General features: G+C 50.6%; 1 protein-coding gene across 14 annotated transcripts in view; it reads right to left on the bottom strand.

The window, feature by feature from the left end:
* MICAL3 (microtubule associated monooxygenase, calponin and LIM domain containing 3) overlaps positions 1-27,265 on the bottom strand; it is a 155,130-nt gene that overhangs the window by 56,640 nt on the left and 71,225 nt on the right. For 7 of the 14 annotated variants that reach the window (XR_005021482.1, XM_036865641.1, XM_036865643.1 and 4 more), the window contains 12 exons: positions 26,589-26,785; positions 25,147-25,259; positions 24,995-25,057; positions 24,376-24,549; positions 22,929-23,012; positions 19,977-20,075; positions 18,265-18,321; positions 16,094-16,201; positions 13,731-13,838; positions 13,076-13,262; positions 4,007-4,095; positions 3,201-3,288 (listed from right to left, as the gene is read on the bottom strand). Coding sequence is in view for 12 of the 14 variants with exons in the window: in XM_036865641.1 (XP_036721536.1) it covers positions 3,201-3,288; positions 4,007-4,095; positions 13,076-13,262; positions 13,731-13,838; positions 16,094-16,201; positions 18,265-18,321; positions 19,977-20,075; positions 22,929-23,012; positions 24,376-24,549; positions 24,995-25,057; positions 25,147-25,259; positions 26,589-26,785 (1,367 nt within the window). In the remaining 2 variants the exon portion in view is untranslated. Of the gene's footprint in view, positions 1-3,200; positions 3,289-4,006; positions 4,096-13,075; positions 13,263-13,730; positions 13,839-16,093; positions 16,202-18,264; positions 18,322-18,910; positions 19,096-19,976; positions 22,464-22,928; positions 23,013-24,375; positions 24,550-24,994; positions 25,058-25,146; positions 25,260-26,588; positions 26,786-27,265 lie in introns of those variants that run through there. The other 7 variants (XM_036865648.1, XM_036865649.1, XM_036865650.1 and 4 more) reach the window with 5 other exon arrangements.

Below are 27,265 nucleotides of genomic sequence, written 5' to 3'. Positions count from 1 at the left end.
CTTGGGGTGGGGTTGGACGGTGAAGCTGGATTCGGAATTCTCTTTGCTTTTCTAATAGTTTTTCCAGAAATGCCTATAAGGGAAGAGGGCTTGGGAAGCAGTGGGAAAATCTCGTAACTTCTTCCTGACGGCAGGAACCCAGGATTGTACCGCGCATGGCTATTCTAGCTGGTGTGGGAAATGCCTGCATTTCCTAATGGCTCATTCAGCATCCTAACTATGGAACCCAAGGGTGACCGTGCAAGTGTGTCTGGGGACGCGGCATGCACCAGCCACAGCGAGGCAGCCTTTTATGTTAAGATCATCTTTCCGTAAGACGACAATGAAGCCTTTCTCCCATCCCATGTCTGTCACTTGTACTGGAAGCAAAGCTCTTCTGTTCCCTATGATACCCCATGCCTGTACGCTTCAGTTCTGGTTACCCACTATGTGAGGTGTAAAGGGGATTCCTCTGGATGAAAAAAGGATCTAAAAACCTTCAACTGAGGGTCTTGTATTCAAGGGCAAAACATCCCACTGGGGGTTTTCTTTCTCCGCCTGTTGTTATCCAAATGTTTCCTCAAGTCAGGGCAGGTACTATGAGGCCAGGGTAAGAAAATCTGTGCCAGGTCCACTGACCTGCAGCACTAAATATAAGAAGCTTGGAAACAAAGCACTTACTGATTTTGAGAACAGCAAAGAGGGTTTCTACATTAAAAGCACATTACAAACAAAGATGCTAAATCAGGCAGCAGCCGCAGGCCAGGGGCCCAGAGACAGATGACGCCGGACCAGGTTCTAACTCGCGGGTTGTGTCTGTTTTTTTGGCAACAGCAGTCATTTTGGTGTAAGAGGAGAAGAACATAAGGGAAAAGAGGGAAATGCCACAGACGAAAGGGGGGCGCAGAGCAGTGCCAACCACAGTCACGGCTCCTCCAGACCAGCGACCTGGGGGACGCGGATCTGGGGCGTGAACCGCGCTCCGCGTACGACTCGCTCTGCTCAGAGTGCAGCCCAGGGGACGTGCCCGGAACCTGCCTGACCGCTGCCGTCCGCAACACACTTCCTGAAGCCCCGAAACACCTGAGTTTTTCTGAAGCTTTTCAAAAGGAAGTTCTAGTTAACCAATCAAAGCTCTAGTTTGGGATTTAAAGACGGAAATCCTTATTAAAGGAGAAAAAGAAATCAATTTCCTGCCAACTGTAACATACACCCGTGATCCTGCTCCTCGTCTATGAAGGGAAAGTGCTGGTGCTCTGGGGCACGTCCACACTCGGAGCCGCGCTCTTGGAAAGCTCGGGCCTCCAGAGGCAGGTACTCACTGGACCCCAGCGGCCCTGGGTGCTGGCCTTGCCACTGCCCACAGGGCACCTCCAACTGGGCTCCACATCTTGAACCCCTCATGCTGTGACAGGCGCATCACCTTCAGAATCAAGAAGGTCCTCAGGACTTTGATTCTGTCACCACAACCCCAGCTCTCATCTTCTCTCCCTGCTTCACAGAATGTTCCTCTTCTCTATGGAACCCTTAATTCTCCACAGCTCCTAAAAACCTGAAGCCCACTATGCTTTCAAAGCAGGCAGTCAGATGGCAAACTGAACCGGACAGAGTGCACGACCTTGGCTCAGGAATGGCCTGACCTCCACTGGCTTCGCTCTTCTTCAGATGCCCACAAAGAGAGCCGAACGTCTTAGATGTCTGCTGAGCACCCAGGTGGTTCTCACCTGCTCAAAGGCACACGCCCTGTCTCTACCAGCTCCCCTGTTGCAAGGGCCATCAGCACTTCTTGAAAAAGACAGATTATAAAGGGGCTCAAGGGGTACCAAGTCATTCGTAGCTTAAACATGGCTATAAAATATTGGTCCAATCTGCAGGGCACTTAAAAACTTGCCTAGATTTTATCAGGGCACACGTAGTAGCAGAAGCTGAGTTCACCTAAGCTCCAGTCACTGCACCCGGGGGCACTGCCCAGCGTCTGGGACACCCTCCTGCCCCAGAGCAACACCACGGGGCCTGCGTCAGTTCCGGAGCACGGGCGAAGGAGCAACTCTGCTAACCTCCCATTTGAAGGCTGAGTGGATAATTTTTCTCTTCTCCCATTTTGGATATTCCACTACCAACTCCCTCTCCATAGTTTCTGGCCTTAGCTGATAATCTTTAGTTTTCAATATGGTGATTTCTGTGAGTTTGTAAACGGCTGCTTGAGACCTATTTGCTCTGAAGGGAAGAAACTTGTGACAGGTGAAAACAGGGCCCTGACGACTTCCTCTCCGACTGGCTACAGTGACCGTGGGCTGTGACCTGTCGGGGCTGCGCAGGGCATCAGGACCACCCACGTCTATGGAACTGTGGACACACGTCACAGGCTGGTTTGGCAGGGAGTAGGGAGAGGCGATTTTAAGGGAAAAAACACAATTCTTCACAAGAAGTCCGGTGCCCATGAGCCCTTCCTTCTCCTGACCTTCGAGACCAGAATAAATGTGTTTTTAGATGTGGGGTGGTGGCACTCACCTCCTGACACAGGAAGCGGTTAGTGAAAGAGGGACCAATTAGGGACTGGTCCTCGTTAGGAGTTCAAATGCCCTAAAATGACCAGGACAGGGCATGTCCTGCAGTGGTTACAGGTGAGGTGGGAGAGCAGAGGCAGCTCACCTAGACAGCTGAGCAGGGAAGAGGAAGGAGGCTGTCCAGTTCAGGGGGACACACATTCAGACCTTGGGGCCTTTTCACAATTCCACGCTCTATCCAAGGAGCCCACAGCGAGGGACTACAAGAAGGCCCTGCTGCCCTGGGTCATCACTTGGGTCAGTGCTAAAAGCAGCCTGTTTTGAACTCCTGTTCCCTAGACAGGGCCTGGGCCAACCCTCCGAGGTATCTGATGGATGTGGGCAGGTCCCAGGACTCCAGCAATAAAAATTTGAGATTCTGAATAGACGGTACCGAAGCCTGGGTGACGCCGCTCACCAGACGGCACCCCTACTGGCTCATGGTCGGCCAGTGAAACTCCCCTCTGATTTGTACCAGCACCTCCGACAGGCCATAGAGAAAGGGGACTCCGAATGCAAGCAGCTGGCACATGAAAAAGGAGTCCAGAGGGTTTTGGGCCACCTGATGCCCAATTGAAGAAATGTTGCTTTGGAGGTGCTGGCTCATCCCCTTGGCCTTGTCACAGAGGCCGAGAGAGTGACGCGCCACCCAGCCAAACAAGGAAGTGAGGCTACCTGGAGTTCTCTCGGCAGGGCTGGCACTGGTGCTGGGCCGTCCGTTGGTGTCTGCAGTGGGGCCGTCCTGCAGGGGTCCCCTGGCCTCCTAGGAAAATCCACAAGAAGAGGAAGAGTGACTGAGTGAAGCACCCACATCTCAGGAGACAATGACGTCTGGCTGCCAGTCTGCTGCCCTCACCAGGAAACCCAGAGCTGCGCCAGGGCACACTTCACGCGGGAGTCGCAGGCACCTCACGTCCCTTCCCCCACAGGCTCTCTGCAGTCCGCAGAGGCCCTCCTGGAAGCATCAGTCAACTGCACGCCCACAGGGCAACACCACAGAGCGGAGAGAATACACAGCTCACTTGGAAAGACAGATGCGGGAGCTGATTACACTCACTTTTTTTTTTTTAAAAAAAGAAGGTTCTTAGATAAGTAATTCCCAGAATATAGAAAGTTCAAGGAATTGGCTGCAGAGCATTTATTTCTAGTCAAGTCCTTTTCCGGTGTCCTCCTCTCAGGAAAGGTGAGATTTTCAAAGGCAAAAGGCTTTTTTTACACAGTAAGCAGAAGAGAAGGTCTGACATGGTCTTCCAAATCCAACTCAGGTGGTCCTGGAACACTACCTTACTGAAACCCAACATTAGATTAGGCTTGAAAAGATGCCCCCTCCCCATACTGGACTGTGACCATCCCTCAGGCCCTCCCACTCACAGGAAAGGCAATGCAGTGGCCGTTCAGGGCCTGCTGGCCACACCCTGACCTGTCACCGCACTGAAACAGCACCTGCTGCCCCCCCGTCCCCTGTGGCCGATCAGCATTACCTTTGCAGACAGAGGGGCCACTGCTGGTCTCTTCCTCTGTACAGGCCCGGACAGCCGGTAACAGTAGTGTGGTTTGCAGTAGAATTTACCTGCAGGCAGCAAGGGGCAGGGGAAGAGGGTGAGCAAGTCTCTGAAATTCCCAGCTTGACCCCTGGTCTTGGCACGGTCGTCCGCTCGCCCCGGCACCGGCCTTCCCCAGGCCCAGGCTTCTTGTCCAGGGAGGCCAGGCCCTCCTCTCCCCTGTGCCCGGATGTGTGGAGGCCACGGAGCCATCACCCAATCAGGGCCCAGAGCAAAGACCGAAGCCTGCACGGCCGGGCCAGCAAACAAAGTGGCAGTGTGTGCAGAACAAAGATGTGGTCACATGAAGAGCCAGAGGAGCATTTCTGGGGAAACCAAGAATGAACACAAGCGGTGGTGGCCTGAAGGCTGCCAGGGGTGGGGCGGGACTGAACATGAACCCGCTGGGGCCCTCCTGCTGTCCTTCTGCAAGTACCCGCGAGCCAGCGCGGGTCGAACTGCAGCTCTGACCCACAGTGGGTCAGGATCAGCATTAAAAACAACGCAAAACAAACCAAAAATCCTACAATGCACTATGACTAAAACTAAACAGAATAAAGCCTAATAAAAAGCATCAGCATGCACTGTGGCATCCTCAGAGTCAAGGATTATTTCTCACAGCTCAGCTATGCCCACCTGGGTTTTCTGGGTCCTAGTGTAACATGTATGTCCTACTGTGGACATGATCAAAAGTTTGAAAAACACCAACCTTGGCTTTTCCCACAATGCTGGTAGTGGGATTCAGTCACTGAGGGTTGTTTTTTCCTGACTCTTTCTTTCCCCCCACTTACAGCCAAGGCTTTTGAAAATTAAAGGATAGACCCTATTACAGAAACTGTTGCAACAGGAGTAATTCCACTCATCCTTCTCATCTGGAGAGAGTGGCTCCTTTGACAAATGAACTTTCCTATTCCCAAAGTTAATGTAAGAGGACCTAACCAGAAATACAATAGAATAGATCAATGAACCTGATTTTTTTTTGAAAAGATAAACAAAATTGACAAACCTTTATTAGACTAATTCAGAAAAACAGAGAGAAGACTCAAATAAATAAAATCAGAAATGAAAGAAGACATTACAACTGATACCACAGAAACACAGAGAATCGTAAGAAACTGCTAAAAACAATTATATGCCAACAAGCTGGATAATCTAGTAGAAATGAATAAATTCCTAGAAACATACAACCTATTAAATCTGAGTCTCATGAAGAAACAGAAAATCTGAACAGACCAATATTGAGTAAGGAGACTGAATCAGTAAATAAAACCCTCGCAAAGCAGAAAAGCCCAGGACCAGATGGTTTCACTGGTGAATTCTACCAAACATTTAAAGAAGAATTAACAATACTTCTCAAACGCTTCCAAATAACTGAACGGGAGGGAACACTCCCAAACTCATTTTATGAGACACCATTACCCTGATACCAAAGCCAGATAAGGACAGTACAAGAAAAGAAAAATACAGACCAATATCCCTAATGAATACAGATGTAAAAATTCTCAACAAAATATTAGCAAACCAAATTCAACAGCACATTAAAAGGATCATACACCATTATCAAGTGGGATTTGTTCCAGGAATGCAAGGATGGTTCAGTAGCCATAAGTCAATAAATGGGATTCACCACATTAACAGAAAGAGAGATAAAAATATGATCATCTCAACAGATGCAGAAAAGCATTTGACAAAGTACAACATCCTCTCATGATAAATGTGCTCAAAAAACTTGGTATAGAAGGACCGTACCAACAAAATAAAGGCCATATATGACAAGCTCACAGCTAACATCATATTCAACAGCAAAAGGTTGAAAGCTTTTCTTCTAAGATCAGGAACAAGACGAGGATACCCACTCTCACCATTCCTATTCAATACTGGAAATCCTAGCCAGAGGAATCAGGCAAGAAAAAGAAAAAAAAAGGCTTCCAAATAGGTAAGGAAGAAGTAAAACTGTCTTCATTTGTAGATGATATGATCTTATATACAGAAAATGCTAAAGACTCCACCAAAAAAACTGTTAGAAATTTAGGAAAGTTGCAGGATACAAAATCAACATATAGAAAACAGTTGTGTTTCTATACACTAACAACAAAACATCAGAAAGAAAAATGAAGAAAAAAATCCCATTCATAATAGCATCAAAAAATAAAATAAAATTCTTAGGAATAAACCTAACCGAGGAGATGAAAGAGCTATACACTGAAAACTACAAGACTTTGATGAAAGAAACTGAAGAAAACACAAATAAATGGAAAGATATCCAGTGTTCATGGATCAGAATATTGTTATAATGTTCACATTACCCAAAGCCATCTATAGATTCACTGTAATCTCTATTAAAATTTCAATGGCATTTTTCACAGAAACGCAAAAAACAATTGTAAAACTTGTATGGAACCACAAAGGATCCCAAATAACCAAAGCAATCCTGAGAAAGAAGAGCAAAGCTAGAGGCATCACACTTCCTGATTTTAAACTATATTACTAAGCTATAGTAATCAAAACAGTATGGGGACTTCCCTGGTGGTGCAGTGGTTAAGATTCTGTGTTCCCAGTGCAGGGGCCCTGGGTTCGATCCCTGGTCAGGGAACTAGGTCCTGCATGCCACAACTTAAAAAAAAAAAAATGCAATGAATTGGGAGATTGGGATTGACATATATACACTAATATGTATAAAATGGATAACTAATAAGAACCTGCTGTATAAAAAAATAAATGAAATAAAATTCAAAAATTCAAAATAAAATAAAATAAAATAAAGTTATTATAGGGACTTCCCTGGTGATCCAGTGGTAAAGAATCTGCCTTCCAATTCAGGGGACACAGGTTCGATCCCTTGTCGGGGAACTAAGATCCCACAGCTGCAGGGCAACTAAGCCCGCATGCCACAACTACTGAGCCCATGTGCCTTGGAGCCTGCAGGCCACAACTAGAGAGAAGCCCACACACCACAACGAAGAGCCCATGCGCCGCAATGAAAGATCCTGCATGCTTCAATGAAGATCCTGCATCTCGCAACTAAGACCCAACACAGCCAAAAATAAATTAAATAAATAAATAAATAATAAATCTTTGGAAAAAATTGTTATTAAAATAAAAAAAAGATCTTGCACACCACAAAAAAGGTCCCACACGCAGCAATGAAGATCACACGTGCCACAACTAAGACCTGGTGCAGCCAAATAAATAAATAAGTATTATAAAAAAATATGGTACTGACATAAAAACAGACCAATGGAACAGAATAAAGATTCCAGATATAAACCTCTGCATATACAGTCAACTAATATTTAACAAGGGAGCCAAACATATTTAATGGGGAGAGGATGGTGTCTTAAATAAATGGTCCTGGGAAAACAGGGTAATCACATGCAGAAGAATGACACTGGACCCCTATCTTACACTACTGACAAAAATGAATTTGAATGGATTAAGGACTTAAATGAAGACATGAAACTATAAAAATCCTAGAAGAAAACAAGGGAAAATCACCTTGACATTGGTCTCAGCAATGATTTCCTATACGTGACAGCAAAAGCACAAGCAACAAAATGAAAAAGCAACCTATGAGATGGGAGAAAATATCTCCAAATCATATATCTGACTATGGGTTAATATTCAAAATATATATAGAACTCATATAACCCAATAGCAAAGAACCTAACAACCTGATTAAAAAATGAGCAGGGGAACTGAAGAGACAGTTTCCCAAAACAGACATACAAATGGCCAACACATAGATGAAAAGGAGCTCAACATCACTAGTCATAAGGGAAATGCAAATCAAAACCACAAGATATCACCACATACCAGACAGAATGCCTATCGTCAAAAAGACAAGCGGTAACAAGTGTTGGAGAGGGTGTGGAGAAAAGGGAACCCTCATGCATTGTTGGTGGGAATGTAAATTGGTGCAGCCACTATGGAGGTTCCTCAAAAAATTAAAAATAGAACTACCATATGATCCAGGAATTCCATTTCTGGGTATTTATCTGAAGAAAACAAAAACACTAATTATAATAAAAGATATATGCACCCCCATGTTCATAGCAGCATTATTTACAATGGCCAAGATACGAGAACAACCAAAGTTTCCATCCACGGATGGATATATATATATATATATATAATATATATATATATACACATACACACAAGTATACACAATGGAATATTATTCAGCCATGAGCAAGGAGGAAATCCTGCTATATGATAACCTGGATGGACCTTCAGGGCATTGTGTTAAGTGAAATAAGTCAGACAGAGAAAGACAAATACTGTATTATCACCTACATGTGGAATCTAAAAAAGACAAACTCCGAGAAACAGAGAGTAGAATGGTGGCCAGTAGGGGTCGGGGGAGGGGAAATGAGGAGATACTGGCCAAGGAGTAGGGACTTCCAGTTATAAGATTAACAAGTTTGGGGATCTAACGCACAGCATGGTGATCAAAGCAAATAATACTGCGTCATATACCTGAATGTTGCTTAAAGAGTGGGTCTTAAATGTTCTCACCACAGAAAAGAGTTAGTAACTATGTGATGGCACAGAGGTGGTAACACTGTAACTAGGTAACTGCCTAGGTTACACGGTGGTGGTAATAACTTTACAAATAAATGTGTCAAATCAACGGGCAGTACACATAAACCGATGTGTCGATTATATCTCAAAAAAAAGTCAAGGAGATAAATGAGATGGCATTCTTCTTCCCTTCTCCTGGTGATCCAATTACATCTCTCTCTCTTTTTTCCCCTCAAAGTAACTGACTTCTGTTCTTCTTTTACTGGTACTTCTCCCCCTCCCAACACTGCATAAATCTTTTAGAAAAATAGAGCTTGTGGACTTTCATAATTTCAAATAATATTCATATAGATAGTATATTTTCTGAAATAGAGTTTCCCACTAGCTCCTGGAACGTAATCAGAACTCAGAGAACCACACCTCCTGTCAGGGGTACTTGAGAGCAAAGGACCATCAACCCCACTGCTTATCTTTCTATAAGGGGAGTTGAGTCATGGGTTATTTTTAGCAGCTTGGACACAATCTCCTTCTACAATCTGTAATAAACCATTTCACTTTTGCGAATTTTGGCCAAGATAAAATGTAATTAGGACAAGACAAAACGTATTGGTGCTTGGATCACACACTGCTTTTTGCCTGTCTTGTGTCTCATTCTTTAAGGAACACTCCTCCCTCCTCCACATGACTCTGATGGGGCTGCCAACCACGTGGCCTGACATTACCCAGCACAGAAGTGGATAAATGACCCAGACAGGTCAATCAGAATATCCCCTTTCCCTCCAGCCCATCCCAGGACATGGTGCTCTAGGATCTGGCATGTGGCTGAGTTAGGCTAACAGATTCTCAGGGATGGGGAGAGAGAAGGGGCAGCCCTGCTATCTGCAAGAAAGATGTCAATCTTACGCATAAACTGTAATCTGATCTGGGTTTCCATTACTTTCAACCAAGAGTCTTATTTATTGTAGTATCAGAAAACTACAATCATTTACAGTTATGTTCATTCCTTTCTTCTATTTTTCCTCCATTAATTTGCTTTTTTTCTAGTAAAAGCAGAATTCTAGATTTAAAAATACAACTCAGTAGACTGACCTACCAGGGAATCCTCATTGAATTCTGCTACAGTATCCTAAATAAATAAAGTAAAGAGGTTTAGGTTTCAAAAACGAGTCCCACGAGCCTGATCAAAAGGTAAAAAGAAAATTCCAAAACCTTGTTTCCTCTATGAATGCAGCACAACCTGAGGGGAGGAACACACACACTGAAACCAGAGCTCAGTGCAGGCACCATCCCAGCCACTCAGTGGTACATGACCCTCTCAGCATGCGTCTCCTCATGTAGAGCATGAAGACCACACCGTCTCGTGGGGTGAGATCCATCAACGAGACATCATCACACGTCCTGCACTGTAGCTGCTCAATTAATGCACCTCAAACCCCTTCCCAAACCCAGCTTGGTGATACTTTTTGCTTCTTATGTTAACAACAAAAAGGGCTGATTTTCATCTAACATTTACCATGTGCCAAACGCTGTAAGTGCTTTATAACTATCGACTCATTTAATCCTCAAAACCCTGTGAGGCACAGAAAGGCTAAGCCACGCTAGCGAGTCTCAGACAGGACTCGAACATTGGACGCCTGGCTCTTCACGATGGTGCCCATCTCAATCAGCAGGTACGGCCATGCTAACGTCACAAAGCAACCACAAAGCATGGTTGATCCCGTCAAGTCACTGATTTTAGATGGTCTAAGTAAATTCAGGAACCTTGACAATAAATGTAGGAATGACTGAAGATGGAACTGGAGAAAACAGACAGCTAAGAGGCGAGCCTGAGGCAGACGGGCCACAGATTCCTGCCCCCAGCAACTCCAGGTCAGAGCCAGAGATGCTCTGGTCAGGAGGCAGAGGAGCCCTGCCGCCTCTCCGGGGAAAGAACGTGTGGCCACAGGAGGCTGCCCCGCGAGGGTGGGAGGGGCGCACTCCAGCAGAGGACACAGCGAGCGCACGCGTGTCAGTGCAATGGAGAAGCGAGCAGCTCGCAGGGGACAGGCCGAAGCAGGGGGCCGGGGGGCAGGCTGGGAGGACGCGCGGAGCTCTCAGCCCCGGGCACCGCGGGTCCACCTGTGCCGCAGGGGGTGGTCAGGGTGAACAGTGGGAGACCGGGAAGATCTGCCTGTCTCTTTAAGATCCCCTGGGCTGCCCTGTGGGAGCAGACATGGGGTGGGGTGGGGGTGGGGGGCGAGAAGGGCAGCGGCAGGGGGCAGTGGGCTCGTCACTCCCGAGGGTGGCCCTTCACAGACCTCCTCAGCGGATGGTGTGTGTTTTCTCCTCTCGAGAGGAGAGGAAAGACGTGACACACTGTTTGATTTAGAGTCCTTGTCTTAAGAGCTGGCAGCAGGCAAATAAGCTAGTCTGTGGCAACAGAAAGACGGCATCCTTTTAAAGGGGCTGAAGGGACAAGGGTAAAACCTGGACGCCTCTCTCAAGTGAGTGAGTCCCCACTGACCAGGCCGAGTTGCCGTGGGCCAGAAGCGCTAACCCCAGGACGTCTGACCTGGGGGACCTCAGAGGCCACTTACTGCTGTGTGGACCTGGACAAGCAACTTACAGCTTCTCTGAATTCAGTTTCCTGATGTGTAAAATTACAACAATAAAGCTAGCTACCTTCCGGTGGTCATGAGGATGAAATGTCACAATATGTGTTAAGGGCCCAGCACGGGCTGGGTTAACTCCCTCTCTCCGGAGCCACAATCCCTGCCCTTTTCTCTCTTACTTGAGGCTCTTCCATTAGAGTTCTGAACCTCATGAGGCTAAACCCTCAGGACCCCTAAGATTCTCTCCTTTCCCCAAGTCCAGCTGTCACTGAGGAGGGCGGAGCTGAGGGAAAGGTTCACCTGGGCTGAAGTCTGGGGAGCTGGTCAGGCCCGCTGTCAAGAAGGCCGTGCTTAAGCACGTGGGCCTGCTCATCCGGCCCCCACACCGTGGTCACTCCCCTGGCCTCCGCTGCCCTCTCGCTGGGCACGCCGCCTCCTCCGTCCCTCTGCTGAGCCCTCGCCCACCACGCTCCAGAGTCCACGGCAGGACGGGTGAGTTGTTCCTGACCCTCCTGAGCTTCCCGGACTCCTCCTCCTCTGTGCTTTACAAAGTTACAGTCTGCACTACGCACCGTCGCCTGCCCTCGGTCACTCCCTTACGCAGTCTGCTGCCGGATCACTCCATCAGGACGCCGGCCCCTCTTACACCATCTACGCCCTCAGGAGAATGTGGCAAAGGTGTGGCGCACAATCTATGGGCAAAAATACTCGTGGATCGATTCGCTGGACCTGAAGGGATCTTTCCAGGCAGACCTCGCAGACAGTTAGAAACACTGGGTGGGCTCCATCTGCCAACCCCATCCGGGGAGATCAAAGGCATTATCCAAAGACCAGGTGTGTGGGAATACTGATACCTAACAGTACAGACAATTGTCTTACCTCTTCCCTCGCTGGGTGGTGCTTTTCACTAATGTAACAAGAGGACCAGGTGCCACAACAGTAAGAGTCAGCTTTTCTCAGGTCACCACTCGGCTCCTTCTGGCTGCTCCTTGCTCACTAGTCGAAGAGCCTGGAGGACTATTTCCTCACCGCAGGGCGCCCCTCCCCCGTGTGACATCACCTGACAGTCTCCTCAGGCAATGCAATGGACCTGAGGATTTACCTCCCCCTTCTATTAATCTGGGTCTTTTCATTACTGTTGAATCAATAAGACGGCCTCTCATAAGGTCCCTTCTGCTTCCTGTAGGAAGGGGCGTAGGAATCACTGACGTCTTCGGTGACCTTTTCCAATTAACCCCAGAGGGTTTTCAGGCGGCACACACGCCTCTCCCTCAGGCTTTGTTACCTGTCTGCATAATTCTCCACCTCTGCCTTATCAAGGTCATTCCACTATAAAACCAACAAATATCACAACAGGCCAGGCCTGAACAGCACAGTAACCAGACTGAGGCCTGGGCAACGTGCTCTCATTCACCAGAGATGCTGATACGAGAGAGCACGGATGACACTGGGCATAACTCAGGCACCTTCAGAAAGCCAAGGTCTGAGAACAGTGGCAGGGGATACAGTTTCAATGTGCTGTCACTGACCTTAGGCGAGAAATGTGGCTTCTATAAGCCTGTGATTCTTCTTCTCTAAAGCAAACACAAAAAAGACTTACTCTCCTCAGGTCCCTTTTATCTTAAGATCCCACCGTGAGGTACGACAGCAGGTGTCTGTGAAGCCAGGGAAACGATTTAGGTAAATGCATGCCCTTCTCATCACCATGGTCACTGAGTCATCTATGATACAGCTTGGTGACTCTGCAGAAATATTTATAAGAAAGAGTCTGGGAGAAAACACAGACTAGAGGGGAGTGGATGGGAAGGCTCAGGAGAGGCACAAAAGAGAACGTCTGTGTAAGAATGCAGCGGGGGCCCTGAGTCTGCGTGCGGCCTCCAGCACGGGGACTCACCGTCCTCGAGGGCGTACGCGTAGGCCGACAGGCGCAGGGTGGTGGCGCAGTACTCGCACTTGAAGCAGCTCCGGTGGAAGAACTTGCCCTCGGCGCTCAGCCGCTCCATCACGTAGACCCGCTTCCGGCAGAAGTAGCAGGTGTCGCTGCCTCCCAGGTTCTGTGGGAACTCCTTCTTCATGGAGCCCTGGGGGTGGTGGGGGGCACGCGTCAGGCGAGGCCTCCCGGCCCCTCCCCAGGGCGCACGACCCTCCCTACGCGGTTCTGCCTGGGGACGGGAGCCGCGCACCAGCGCAGGCCGGTGCCTCCGGTGCCCACGCAGCACTTGACACTGCGTCTGTTCTACACGATTTCATAACAAGCAAACCAAATCCTCTTAACAGATTCTGATCTGAAGGTGTTCCCGTGGTTCTCCATGGACACAGGCCCTGGACTCTAGAGCAATCACTTTAGAGATACTGAGTATGCTGTTCACACAACATTCTAAACAACGGTTTCAGTCCTAGAAGTTCAGTTACAAAATTCAGACAACCTCAAAAAATAATTACCACATGGCACGCAGCAGCCACATATGGCACTGAGCTACTTGGAACAAAGCAGGCTTGTTCACCAGAGCTGCCTTATCTAGACAGACAGCGCCCTTGGTGTATCTTACCAGTTCCTTCTTGTCTAGAAGGGTTTTACGATGTTCTTTCCTTTGAAGCTGATTGGCTATCTGCTCAGCCAATGAGCTCACTCCGCCCGTGTACATCTTTATATACTTCTATTGGTTGGAGATTGTTAACCGACCAGAAAGAAGGGAAATGAGAAGGAAAAAAATAAATTAAGAAGACAGGGGAAAAAAAATCTTCGAAAGGTATAAAATGAATACAAGGTGCAGCAACAAACATGCCAACACAGTGCCCACGAGCAGGGGACTAGGTGTCAGTGTCCACACACTGGTGTCAGCACAGGCGGGAGCGACGGCCGCAGAGACAGGGAAATTCAGGAAGGAGAAACCCGGTCTCTCATGTCTCTCTGGACGAAGTGCGGGGGATGCGGAGGCGGGACGACAGGATGGATGCAAACAGAGTGCGAAGGGCCTACCACCCAGCGGCTCAGATTACACACAGAGGACCTAAGAGGACACCTCCCTTAAGGCGGCGGGCCCCAGACTGAAGGCACATCCCAGGGCCTGGGAGAGGGCCTGGGGAGTTATTTCCTCGTTTAGAAAGAAAGCAAGGCCGACTCTCCATCTGGGTAACGGATGCCAACAGCCCAGTGTCACCGGGGAGGACATCGTCCTCACTATCACCTCCTTCACTCAGAGCCCCTGTCCTGTGCACCAGCGGCCCCCGGGCTTTACCAGGAAGAACCCTTCTCTGCCCGTTCTCCCCGTGGAGACTTCTGTGTTCCCCTGGGCCCTGAGACCAAGCCTTCCGGACCAGCTGGGGCACTGCTGACACGGCGGCTGTGGAAGCCAGAATGTGTTTCTAGTCCAGGAGGGGTTATTTCTTTATACGTTGAAACAAGATAAAAGAAAAAAAATCCAACCACCTCAATCCTCTTTCTAGCAGTGTTGAAAAAGCAGCAGGAGAAAACTATAAATTTCAATGGCAAACCTTCCTGCGGGAGCCCAGCTTTGAGCCCGTCCTGTGCAGACGGCCCAGACACCCAGTGTGTATGACACGCCTCTCAGCAGCTGTGTGCCTGCCGGGTCTGAGGAGCCCTCACTCTAATTCCAAATCCAAAACACTCCGGGAGCAGTTGTGCTGGGGATGCCAACAATCCCATCAGGAAACGGCTTGAACACACGAAACCGTGTGTAAGAGAATCACCAGCCCGAGCAATGGCACGTCCTGGGTGGGGCAGGGACAAACCAGAGGAATGCTCTAGGGGGAAACTGACCCTATGCAAATACAAGAACGACAGCAGCACAAATGAGCAAACAATTCTCCAAGGTTCAGCTGGAACTGAGGAGTCAATTATATTTTCAATTTAAAATAAGGAGATTTCCAAAGGATAGTGCCATTTGCTCATTAACTCCACAGCTTATACCCATCTGTGGTCGAGAAACATAAGTGGCTCTTAGACCTAAGCCTTCTTTAGATTAGAAACATTAGGGAAGCTTAAGCCTGGAACAGACAGGAACCCAGGCACAGCCAAGCTGAGCATCGAACAGCTGACGCCAGGGAGTAGGAAACTGCAGCAGGCGAGTGGGAGTGTGAACCAGATGCCAAGTCTGAGGCTGGGACGCTGGGCAAGCCCAGGGTCCTCCCTGTTCAGCCAGGACCTGCTCTCCCATCAGAACCAGCACTCTCAGCAAGTATAGCCTAGGGCTGCCTGGTACAAAGGCATCTGTCACCTTCAGTTCTCAGCGATGTGACAGCACTGACGAGCACACCCCTGGGAGAGGTGGAGACTCAAGTTCTATTTGTTTCTGGCATGAAAAGCAGATGGTTTTCCTCTCCCCACTCTTAAGAAACAGTCGAAATGTAGCACTCTCTGGACTTACACTGTGGCCACCACACATGCGTATCATTCTGCACAGTTTGCTACCAGCTCAAGAATAGGAAACAAACAGAAAGGACAAAAGACCCTGCAATCTCTCTGTAAACTCGTCCACAGCTGGGTCAGTTCCATCATAGGAAACAGCAGAGTTCATTCCTTAAGAGATTACAATTCAAGAGGCACCCAGAATGCTGCGTATCCACCACTCTCTTTAAGAGATTTAATTACACTATGGTTCATATTTTATAACACATTAATAGGAAGAGGTCTGGAGACAAAAAAAGCTAATGGCTACAAAATGCTTTCTCATTATTTGATACAGTTGGACTATAATGAAAGTGGGTTGACTGGGACAGAATTTGCTGCAGTGAAGCTAGCAGCCTCCTTAACTCAGGTGGACGCCTACCGACCTCACATGCATGACAGACACACACAACTGGATTCCTAAGGAGACAGGCTGCCGTTCGTGTGGGTGAAGAAAGTGCAGGCTGAAGAGGACGAGCCTGGCCAAGCCCCGGGCCCCGCTACCTGTCGTAGGCAGTCAGAGGAGGGAGAGGCGGGGCGGCTGGCGGAGCGGAGGCTTAGAGAAAGCTCCCACTGGTCGACAAAAAATCGACGAGAAGGCTCAGGCTCTGGCTATAAAATACAAGATGGAGAAAAAATCAAAGGAAACGTTAAGTTAAAAGTTACACGCTGACCTGAACACACGGAACTTGGCAGTTTCAGACCCTTTATCTGGATGACAAATGCAGTAAAGAAACGCTCTTAGTTCCAGAAGCACCAACGGCTCATTCCAGGCTCCCACTGTGCCTCACGCTCGCAGCCACACCCGCGCTGTAACACGGCCCCCGAGAAAGCCTTGTCTGCACCCCTGCTCTCAAGTGCGCAGTGCTGCCAGCCAGCAGGCAGCGCCCTGCTCACACGTCCTGCGTGCCCTGCCGAGCCCCTCACGGCCTGGGCTGGAATTTCTCTTGAGCACAAGGAGATTCCACCGGCTCGTCACTCTGCCGGCCTTACGAGGAGCAGACAAGAGACGGCAGCTCTGGAGCAAAGCTCGCTTTCTCCATGAAAGCCAGGAAAGTGGCCCCTCTTCCTCCTCCCGGTGGGGCTCAGACACCGAGCTGGCCCCGGAGCCGGCCCCAACCCTCTGCAGACCGCATGCAGCACGTGGAGCAAAAGTGGGCCCAGCAGCCAGGCACTCTCCGGTCCCCAAGCCAGGAGGGGCTGCGAGCTTGGCAAGCAGTGACTGCTTCGCTGCCTGCAGGTTCGGGCTGAGATACCTGCCGGCCGCAGGGAAGAAGCACCCCTCGGCCTCAGCTCGCACTAACTTCAAAGCCTCAGGCGTGACAGGGGTGATGGGGGGTGCCACCAGCCTCTGCTCCAGAGGCTCAGAGAGAAACTCCCTGGACGGCAGAGAGCAGGCAAGCGCACAGCTGGACTGGCGGGCGGTGGAGGGAGAGGCCGGGAAGGAACAAAACAGTGACCCCCAGGAGTGCCTGGACGGGAACCCTGCCCCGAAGACCCTGGAGAGCAGCCCACCGGGGAAATGAAAGAAAACTCCCGCCAACCCTGCTGCTTCCTGAGCTCCAAATCCCACCTGTCCTCGGTGCCCTGCAGCCCCAACTTCTACCAGCTTCCCCATCCAATCTCTCTTTCCTCCACCGACTTCCCTCCGCTCCCCACGGAGACCCTGTTTCATTCAAGACCATCAGCACCTCCTCAAATAGGCATCCCCCAAAACGGAGGGCACTGCCCTGTGCAGTGAAAGTGCCTAGCTTTCTTCTTGACAGGAACCAGCCTGGGAAGAAGGAAGAAAGAGGCTGGGCACAGGCAGTGAAGCTGTGGGTGACACGGGTGACATGGAAAGGCCACCCCCCCCAACCCCGGGCCTGCTTCCTGCCTGGCAACTGGTAGGAAGACAGTGCTACCACTACTTTCCTAATGGGTCCAGGAGGGAACCAGACTTACTGCTCAGCCATGAGGGCATTTCTCAGAGCAAAGGCAAAGGGGGAGGCAAAAATAAGAGAAGGCCCATGTGAAATGAACAGTTAGAGATGATTCTTCATTCTGGCTGCAGAGCTACACCCACTCAGGCCTCCATTTAAGGGTAACAATAACAGCCAAAAAAGTTTCATAGTTAGCAGGTTTTGAGATGAGCATCTCTGCAACTCATCAGATCGTACGATGGCCAGGTGTGCTCAGGCGTCTCCCTACTAGTGTCTCGAACAGATAAGCCACCACTTTTCATTATGGACCCTGTCTTGTCATCACCTTCCTTCCCGCCCCCGTCCTCTTCACACCTGAAGAATCCCCATGCTCTAAGAGCTTTGGCTTTCTTGGTATTTCTACGTCAGGATCCCGGAAGTAGCCAAGCAAGTGCCTCCTGCTTACTGACCTCGACCCTTCCCCAGAAGTCGAAGGTGCATATCTGGTAGTGGGAAGGCGGGGCAGGGAGGGGAAGAGGCCGTTCACAGGGCACAAACTCTCAGGGTTCCTATCTGGTCTGACGCTGAGTGGATGGATGTTCCACCGCGAATGCTATTTGCAAGGGTCATCACTGTTAGCGGAAAGAGTCCCGGCTCTTGGCTGGGTGACCAGAGTGTGGAAAAAGCAAGGGAGAGGGGCCACGCCTGCCCCCCCGCCCCAGCGTGCCGCATCTGTGTGGCTGCCAGCACCCCATGCCACAGTCGTGCTTTTACCCTCTCGTGGTGGGGACTCTGCTTGCCATGGCTGTCAGCATCAAGATCGCTGTACGTCTGTTGGCAACAAAGTAGAAACTTAAGCTCCATCCAAATGCTCTATCTGGACCTACTAAGTGACAGTACCAGAAAGTGAGAGTTCATTTCAACACATAACCTGTTGCCTACTGGTCCCCAACCCCAAGTAACCACAGTCCCATCTACATCAAATCCTGTGACCCAAGGACAGCTGTACACAGCTGTTCTCCCACCTGGCCTCCAATGAGGTCAGCTACGTGGATAAATAACGAACTACGGTTAGTACAAAGGTGGAACAAACATATTTCTTTCACACAGCGGCACGTGATCAGAGGCATTCAGTGGAAGGTTAACAGGAGAGGCAGGTTAGGAGGGTGAAGCTTCCACACCGAGGCATTAGAGACGACAAGAGTCCACAGGAGACTCCAAGAGCACACGGCACTAAGGGGCGAGGTGAGCACAGAAGCTGTACCCAAGAGGCCGGGGACCGTGACACAGGCCCACGCCGCCTCCGCTGCCCTGAGGAAACCACTAACACAGCGACGTGGGGTTGGGGCGTCTAGGCCCTAGTCACTCTCTGGATAGCCCAGCATTCACCGTATGGCCCTGCCCCGCTGCAAGAACTGACCCAGAGCTCCCGATGTGGCCACTCTGTTGTCCAGAGCCCGTGAGCGTGTGGTCTCCGCGGGCAGGACGAGGCCGGGGCTCAGGCTCCAGAGTCACACCACTTGGGTTCAGCTCCTAGCTCGCTGCTCACTGTGTGACTTCACACAAACTGCTTGGCCTCCCTAGCCTACACCTCGGTCTCCTCATCTGTAAAAGGTGAGGATAACAGGACCTGCCTCGTAGGGTTATTGTGAGAACAGACTAAGACGACACAGGAAAAGCACTCAGAACACTGCCTGACTCAGAGGAAATGCCCCATGTTGGTTCTCGGGCAGAGACAGGGCCCAGGGTGGTCACTACCCTACAAGGGCTCAGCGTCCAGACCCAGGGACATAGGCTGGGCCCCTGCACATCAGACACATTATGGGATCACCTTCTAAATAGGCTACCAGAGCTGAGAAAATGTCTTTCCGTAGATCCTACCTCCAAAATCAGTGTTTTACTTTATAGGGACATACAACACAAGTCAAAAAAGCCGTTCTATAAACGCACTTCATATGAGCGTGCTGGTCGCAAAGCACGTGTGGTTAACTCGCCGTGAAGAAGTTCTCCAGTGATCCGCCTGGACAGTGAGTGGGGTGGACGGAAAGGGCAGGTGTTTGTTGGCAAAAGCTGGATAAACAAGAGGCAGGGCTCTCAAAATCAGAAGGAGCCGAACTCACGGAGTGGAGCCCTATAACAAGCCTCCCAAAGTTCACCTTAACTGTATCTCCTTGGGCAGCAAGACAAAAATGGCTGATTTCAATGGGGTTATACAAAAATGCTCTCCAGGGCTTTTGGACCTCGCATCTGTGTCAAGTACAGCTTAAATTTTAGTTTGTGGCTGCACAGTTGTAGGCCTGTGATGCGGGACTAGATTAAACTACCCAGGGTTTGAATGGACGATGTGCCATCCTGAGGCCCACCAGCAAAGGTCGCTTCGCCAGTAAGTCATCACTGAAATGAGGGGATCCTGACTTGGTCTCTCCCCTGGCCACCCACACAGGCAGGCAGGCACACAGGACAGCGGAGCATGCAGAGGGGGTCACCTGCTGGTCGCCACGTGCCCGACAGGGAGGCGGAGTAGGGGGAGGAGAGAGTGTGATCACTTTTTTGGGGCAGGTCCGAGAATGCTCCTTTTCCTGTCGCTTTTACGCCGATAGACACAAACAGAGAGAACACAGGTGAAATGGTGGCCACGTTGAGGCTGGGTCTGGAAGGACCGAAGGCATCTGCCAAAAGCATCCCAGAGGCCCTTCCCCACCCATCCATCCTCAGCACAAATTGGTGTGTTCAGGCAGAGGCCTGTCCCCGCCTGTCGTGGCCTCGGGACAGAGGCACTCTGTTTGCAGATCCCAGAGTCATCTCTGCAGCCACTGCGGGGTCAGGACCTGCACGGCAGCACTTTCTAAATGCCAGGGACCAGGGCATATTCCTCTCTGTTGGCTTATCAGGGAAGCTGGGGGGTAGAAGGGGCTCAGTTACAAGTAGATAGAAGGGCACACAGACTCCCGTTACGGGGGGAGCGTGGTGACTGCTGCCCACAGCGGGGGCGCCCGGGCACCTGCAGCAGCAGACCAGCACCTCCTGGGCCACCCACGCCCACGTCCTGCCACTGCTTCCTCCTGCTCAGTCCCCTCACTCACACGCGGAAGGTTCTGGGAGACGACCACAGAAATACAGGAAAGAACAGGAAACGGTATAAAATTAACACCTTTCGCTAACACACCACACAATGTCCGTGGATCACTTCCCCATGGTGTCCGCTTCCTGTGAACCTGCCTCTGATTGACAGAACCCTGCAGTACTAAAGAAACCACCAGATTCCTGAGTCAGAGGAAGCCTCAGTTTCCTCACGCCCAGAGCTACCGTGTGGGGCGGCTCCCAGCAAAGCCCGGAGGGGAAGAGGCCAAAAAACCACTCCTCCGTCTGTTCCCGCACCACTGACCATCTACAGCCAAACCAAGGCTGCTTAACCGCAGACTCTGCCTGCAGGACGCATTTCTGAGATCAGAAGGGGACGAGGTGGGGAGGGAAGAGCCGGCTGACGTCATAGGAAGGTGGCGAGGAGCGGGCATCCCCACGCTCTTCCTCACCACGACCAGCTCGGCCTCACCACTGTGCTCGCCACGCCCGCCTGCCTCAGTCGGAGCCGCTTCCAGGGGAACAGCAAGTGAGTCACAGGAAGGCGCGCCGTCAGCCCCCAGGGCGCACCCCTGGACCTCCTGTGTCCCTGGGCTGGTGCGCCAACTGGCATGGCCCTCCAGTGCTCTATCTTTCAGGGGATAAGTGGGCAAAGCAAGGCTCATGACGCCACTCCTGACTTAGCACTGGGGGTAAGCTGTTTGTGAACACATCTCACGAGGACGTGAGAGCTGTGCGTCACGGGTCCTCTCACAGCCCAGCACATTCCAATCCCGCTCTACACATAGGATCTGATGGGGTCCAGCTACCCGGCTGCTCCTTCTGACCGGCATCTCCGGTGCCCCTTCCCCAGGCCAGCCTTCACTTTAAGGGTCTGTTTGGCCTGGAGAGCCTGGCGGTACATACTCAACTCCACCGACCGTGATCACAAATCACCTGGGTGCGTTCAGGCAGCACCCGCACAGGCTGGAGGCTCCCAGCCGCTGCAGCAACAGGAGGAGCAGGGCTCTGGGCACCCCTGCAGCCCAGCACCCAGCAGGAGCCGAGCCCGTCTTCCGCAGGACGGAGGCAGCAGCGGTGGCCGAGCCAGCCCCTCGGGTCCCTGACCCGGGCTTCCTGGGATGCCCGCCCAGAGCCACTCCAGGACGTGCCACTCAAAGTCACCTCTTCACCCACCGACTGTGCTTCCCTGTCTCAGGCCACCTCTGTGACTAGTGTAAGAAACTGGGAATGTAGTGCAGAGTTCACCTTCCCCTTTAGTAATACTCAATTCAAGACTAACCTTCAAATCATACCTTCCACCTAGACTTCAAAGGTCTACCCTAGGCAAAGGGTAAGTAAGGAAAACAGAAGGGAATTTCTAATGAGCTTTTCTCAGAAGACCTCCCCTCCCCAAGCATGGGGAGAGAGGCAGCTTGGCTTCATGGTGACTTTGGACGCTGCTCCCAAGCTTCCACCTCAGCCTCACAGGCCCTGCCTTAACATGCATATTATCAGAAGAAAAGTTAGAAAGAAACATTCTGCCCTGAGTGTAATTCAACTGAAATCGAACTCACCACTCCCCAGCACCTCCCAGCACAGGAGGGAATCAGGGTCAGCCCCTTGACTGCTCAGAACCCCAGTCCTCAGCGATTCCAAACCACGAGACAGCAAACCCAGGCCGCACTCACGGCTGTGACGTGGGGGGAACAGAGCAGAGGCCCATCGCTCTGGCGGGTTTCCTGTTACCCGCCAGGCGCCAGCCCCTCTTTCTTTCCGCCCCACTCTATACTATGTAGGAGAAGCAGCTTTACAGGAGATCCTGCAGAAACTTTAGTGAAAATTTCCAAAAAGAGTATTTTAAATGTGGACAAAACACTGAGAAAACGCCCATGATCATCTCTGTCCATGATCTGAAACAAGGAAAAAACCAGTTTGAGACTATTTCTTGGATAACATTTTCCTGTTTAACACAAGACCACTGCCCCGAGCCCCAAGCTCTAGAAACTCGGGATTGTCCTCCAGGGGTCACGCGGACGCATTCCAGCCAAAGGTCAACTTGGGACAAAGGTTATAACAGCAAAACCCCAAAGGCTAAGTACCTGAACACAGGTACCACATAGATTCAGCTAGTTTCAACACTAATTTAACAGCCCACCCTTTTCACTGGTTTCCCAAATCCCAAGGAGTTAAACAAGTCATGCAATACTATCAGTACTGTCTGTTGAACTTTCCCCCAGAGTCGCCACTCAAATGCGCGCAGAGATCCCTACCCCCGTGACCTAGGCTTCTACGGTGCAGGCCCCACCCGGCTGGCTCGGAGGAGGAGCAGGTGGGAAGGCCCAGCACCCATTCTGGTCCCTGGGCAGTTCCTTTACCTGTTTCCACTTGGGGGCGGGAGCAGGGCGACCCTGCTCAGGCAGGCAGCAGGACGGCTGGCTGAGCCCACGCTCTTGTGTCGGCTGTGACACACAGGCCAAGTATTGGGTAGGGGACAGGACACAGAGACAAAAAAAAAACCAAAAAAACATTAAGGTAGCAGACACAAAAATGGTTCTCACGGAGGATAGGCACGCATCTATGAACTGAAGGAGGGTGCACGGAATTAGTTCTAGGAAGTTACACTTACAAAGGAAAATCCTCTATTCCCCCCAACTCGGGCGAAGCCAAATGCAAAAGAAAAGGCAAGCAGAAGCTGTAATTCTGATTATCCTTTTCCCACACTCAATGCTCTGAGCCTAAACTACTAATTCTGGCTTGGAAAATGAATCTTTCTACTCAAAATGAGTGCGGGAACACTTCCTCCAGTGGAGAGCACCCCAGCCTTGCTGAGGAGGACGGAACCTGGGCTGCTACAGCCGCCCAGCCGCCTCACACGTTCACAGTCAAGCCTGCATGTTCTCTGTGGACCTCGGCACGAACGCCTGGAGCGTGAGGATCTAACCAAGCACTAGATGTGAGAAGTTAGTGATGGTGGTCGGCCTGGCCCCTGGTCCACAGGAACAAGGGCTGGCGCACGTGGCCAAGATGAAGAGGCGCTCCCCGCACCAGGAGTTTTGGAAGAAACGTTCAGTGTGGATCTCACAATGCCTGTACCTCCTCTTGAGAAGCCTTAGTGACTTTTAGACAAGCAAGAGGAGAGACGAGACCTAACAGACATGGCAGTCCAGCCCTCAGCAGGACTCGGGAGTGAGGACAGTCCACGGAGAACCTTTACAGCGCTCACACTCGTGATCTAGCTCAAGGACAGTGTAGGAAAACCATGTGCAACACATAAGAGTGTCTACCTCTGTGCCCTTCATCAAAGATGAGAACCAACTAAACATCCAGCACCAGAGGAAGAGTTAAGAAAAGCATGGAGCACACACTTTGGATCAGGCTTATAAAGAGTTTGGAACATGGAAATATGCCCAAAGTTACATGAAGAAAGCAGAACAGGAAAGTGTACGTTAAGAATGACCTCAACCATGAAAACAAGAATGCACTAAAAAAAAGACCAGAAAGAAACATGGCAAAATATTAACAGAATTACAGGGGCCTTAATTACACTTTCCAGCATTTTCCTCAGTAAGCAGGTACCTCTTACATTACTTACGTATGCATGTACATGAACACACACCTACGTACACAGATCTGGACACCCCGTTTTAAAGATCCTCGGGTGGGCCTGGCTGGTGAGGACAGGAACCCTTGTCCCTGTCCCACGCAGACGCCAGTCTCGAGCCCTGAGCCCTCAGGACCGGGAAGTTCCCCGTCTCACTCACTAACCCCCCTTCCTCTGTGGCCAGCCCAGGTCCGGGCGGGCGAGGTGTGAGCCGGGCTTACCTGTCTCCTCACGCCCGTGGCCTGCGCGGGTGCGTTCTCCTCAAACTTGGCCAGCAGCTGGGTCGCCATGTACTTCACCTTGTTCTGGTTGCCAAGGGCCACATCCACCCTCCGGTCGCTCAGTGTGCTCACCAGCGTAGGCCTTCCTCCTCTGTAGCCCCGGGGCGCGTCCTCCTGGTGAACAGGGGTATCGAGAGCCAGCCTCGGTTAGAGGAGCCCCTGCCCACACCCCAGGGCCTGGCACAGCGGCTGGTCCCTGCTTTAGGTTGAGCTCAGTGGCTCTCCTCAAGGTTCTAATCTCAAGATGGCCTCGGGCGCAGGGGCAGTATGAAGAGGTACTCGGGCTCTTGCTGGTGTGGTCACATCCCAGGAAAGCTGCTGCCCTTCGCCACATATGGGATTCCAAAGAGACAGGAAGGCCCAGAGCACATGTGTGTGTTCCCTGGATGCTCTCCAAAAAACTAAACAAAGGCAAAAGGCCACAGAAAGCATCTGTGCACAACAATTCTCACAAAGAGTGAACTGAAAAGATCTAGCAATACCGATTTGGGAATTAAGCGTTTCAGCCAAGGAGGGCAATTCAGTACATTCGTTCTGGCAAATTCCAGATATTTCTCACCTCTTCCGACTGGCTGGTCTTTCTCCTCTTCCCAGCACCGTCCAAGTCCTTTTCCTTTTTGTCCTGCACCAAGAGCAGAGGGAAACCACATTCCTCTAGCCACTGCACTGTGCCATTAGTTCTGCAGCTGGAGGAAAAACCCTTCCACTGACCTTGGGAGAGCGCTTCCGAGAAATGGTCTGCCCCAGCTTGCTCAGGAAGGAGATGGGGGATTTAGTGCTGGCTACCAGGACGGCCCTCTCCTCAGCATTCAGGTCCAAGGCGTCTGTGGGCAGAAACAAGCAGTGTCCAAGGACAGCCCTGAGGGCACCTCCTCGCAGGAGGCTCTCAGAACCTCAGGAAGCTCTGAGGGTTCGTGCGCTCTGAACCCGGCAGGAACTCCACAGAGAAAATGCACACGGAGCCCTGGACGCTGGGCCTTCTCTTCTCCATCCATACAAACAAAACCAACACTTGCCCCAATCCACTTCAGTCACAAAAACCTCCACTTTCGCTTTTCAGACGCTGCAATCTGCCTGTGCTTGCTGGTTACAACAGAGTGCCGAAGCCTCACTTCAAGATGAAAAGTTCAGGTCGGGAGAGAAAGGGAGGGGTGTCGGGGGAGGAGACAGGACTCGGGTCACGGGCTCAGGGTGTGCTTGTTGATGTCAGAGTTGTGCATGTCTGTTGTAAGAACTGCATCTCTAATGAGAGAAAGCCACAGATGTCTACAGATATCTACAAGTACATGGGCTAGAAGCACTGGAGAATGGTACCTAAACTCTGTGGGTTCCAATGTTTTATTCGTAACAATAGTAGTGTTGAAATAATAATTGAAACTAATAATACATTGCTAACATTTGTTTAAGTGCTTCCATTCACCAAACACTCTTCTTAGTGTATTACCATCTAGCCATGTACATGTTATCCCCACTTTACAGATGGGGAAACTGAGGCACAGGGAAGTTTAGTGACTTCAGGTGGAGGAAATGGGATGTAAACCAGGTCAGGTACCATGGTCAACACTTGTAAGCATCATGACGCTGACTCAGTCTGTTTTCTGATAGCCTGAGGGTCAAGGGAAGATGTCTGGAAACACTAAAAGGCAGGAGAAGAAAGAGAAGCCAGAGGAGGAACCGTTACAGAAGAAAGAGAACGAAGCAAGTATAGTCCGGGATCACAGAAGCCAAGAGAAAGAGAGAATTTCAAGAGAAAGGACGTCATTCCAAGTGCTGAACAACGCAGAACAGACGGGTGTCTGAGAGGTGAGAGAGGAGGGAAGAATATGCATCTGGTGATTCTTCATGACCACGGACAACAGTTTTGGCCGGGTTGCAAAGTGTCACAAGATTAGGCAGTGACGAAGTCCAGGCCACAGCAAAAGCACCTTTTCAGAAAGTCTGGTTCTGAGAGAAAGGGAACGAGGGTGGTGGAGTCAAGGACAAGGCTCTAGACGGGAATGCTCATGGCCTCCACAACTGCAGGTCTGCTGAGCAAGACCTGGGTCAGAACAAGGGGCTGACAACAGCGCAGAGAAGCGGGTCTGCTGGAAGAAGGGGCACGGGGGAAGGAGAGGCAGGGGAGCCGCACGGCAGCACCCCTGGGGGGCCCTTACCTCGGGAGGGGAGCGAGTCCCTGAACATCTCGTAGAACTGGGTCAGGTACATCACCATGGACAGCTTGTCCGGCTCCCCCACCGAGGCCATCTCTCTGCCTGTCATGATGGGAGAAATGCCCAGCTCCTTCTCAGCAATATCAAAGGCCAGCTGGTTATTCTTCTCCACATTTTGCTCATCCAAAGAATCAAAATCTCTGAGAAACAGGACAAGGAAAACGTGTCAAGATGGGCTGCTTGTCCCCAGACCAGAAAACACGGTATCACAGAGTCATCATTATTTCTTGGTCTTTCAGCTAAAATCCAGGGCGCAGGCCTCACTGAAATCGGAGAGCAAACCTGTCTCACTTCTGTCTCCCTCCTTTTACTAACGAAATGCAAATCATCCTCAGGGAGAAGAAAGGATTAACAATCTACCCATAAGAGAAAAGAGGGGAAAAGTTGGAAAACATAACATTTTTTTTTAAACACTTTTTAATTTTATTTATTTATTTATTTATTTATGGCTGTGTTGGGTCTTCGTTTCTGTGCGAGGGCTTTCTACAGTTGCGGCAAGCGGGGGCCACTCTTCATCGCGGTGCGCGGGCCTCTCACTATCGCAGCCTCTCTTGTTGCGGAACACAGGCTCCAGACGCGCAGGCTCAGTAGTTGTGGCTCACGGGCCTAGTTGCTCCACA

The sequence above is a fragment of the Balaenoptera musculus genome, chromosome 10 (genome assembly GCF_009873245.2).
Source record: "Balaenoptera musculus isolate JJ_BM4_2016_0621 chromosome 10, mBalMus1.pri.v3, whole genome shotgun sequence".
NCBI classification, from domain to species: domain Eukaryota; kingdom Metazoa; phylum Chordata; class Mammalia; order Artiodactyla; family Balaenopteridae; genus Balaenoptera; species Balaenoptera musculus.
This window is presented reverse-complemented; position numbering and strand designations above follow the sequence as displayed.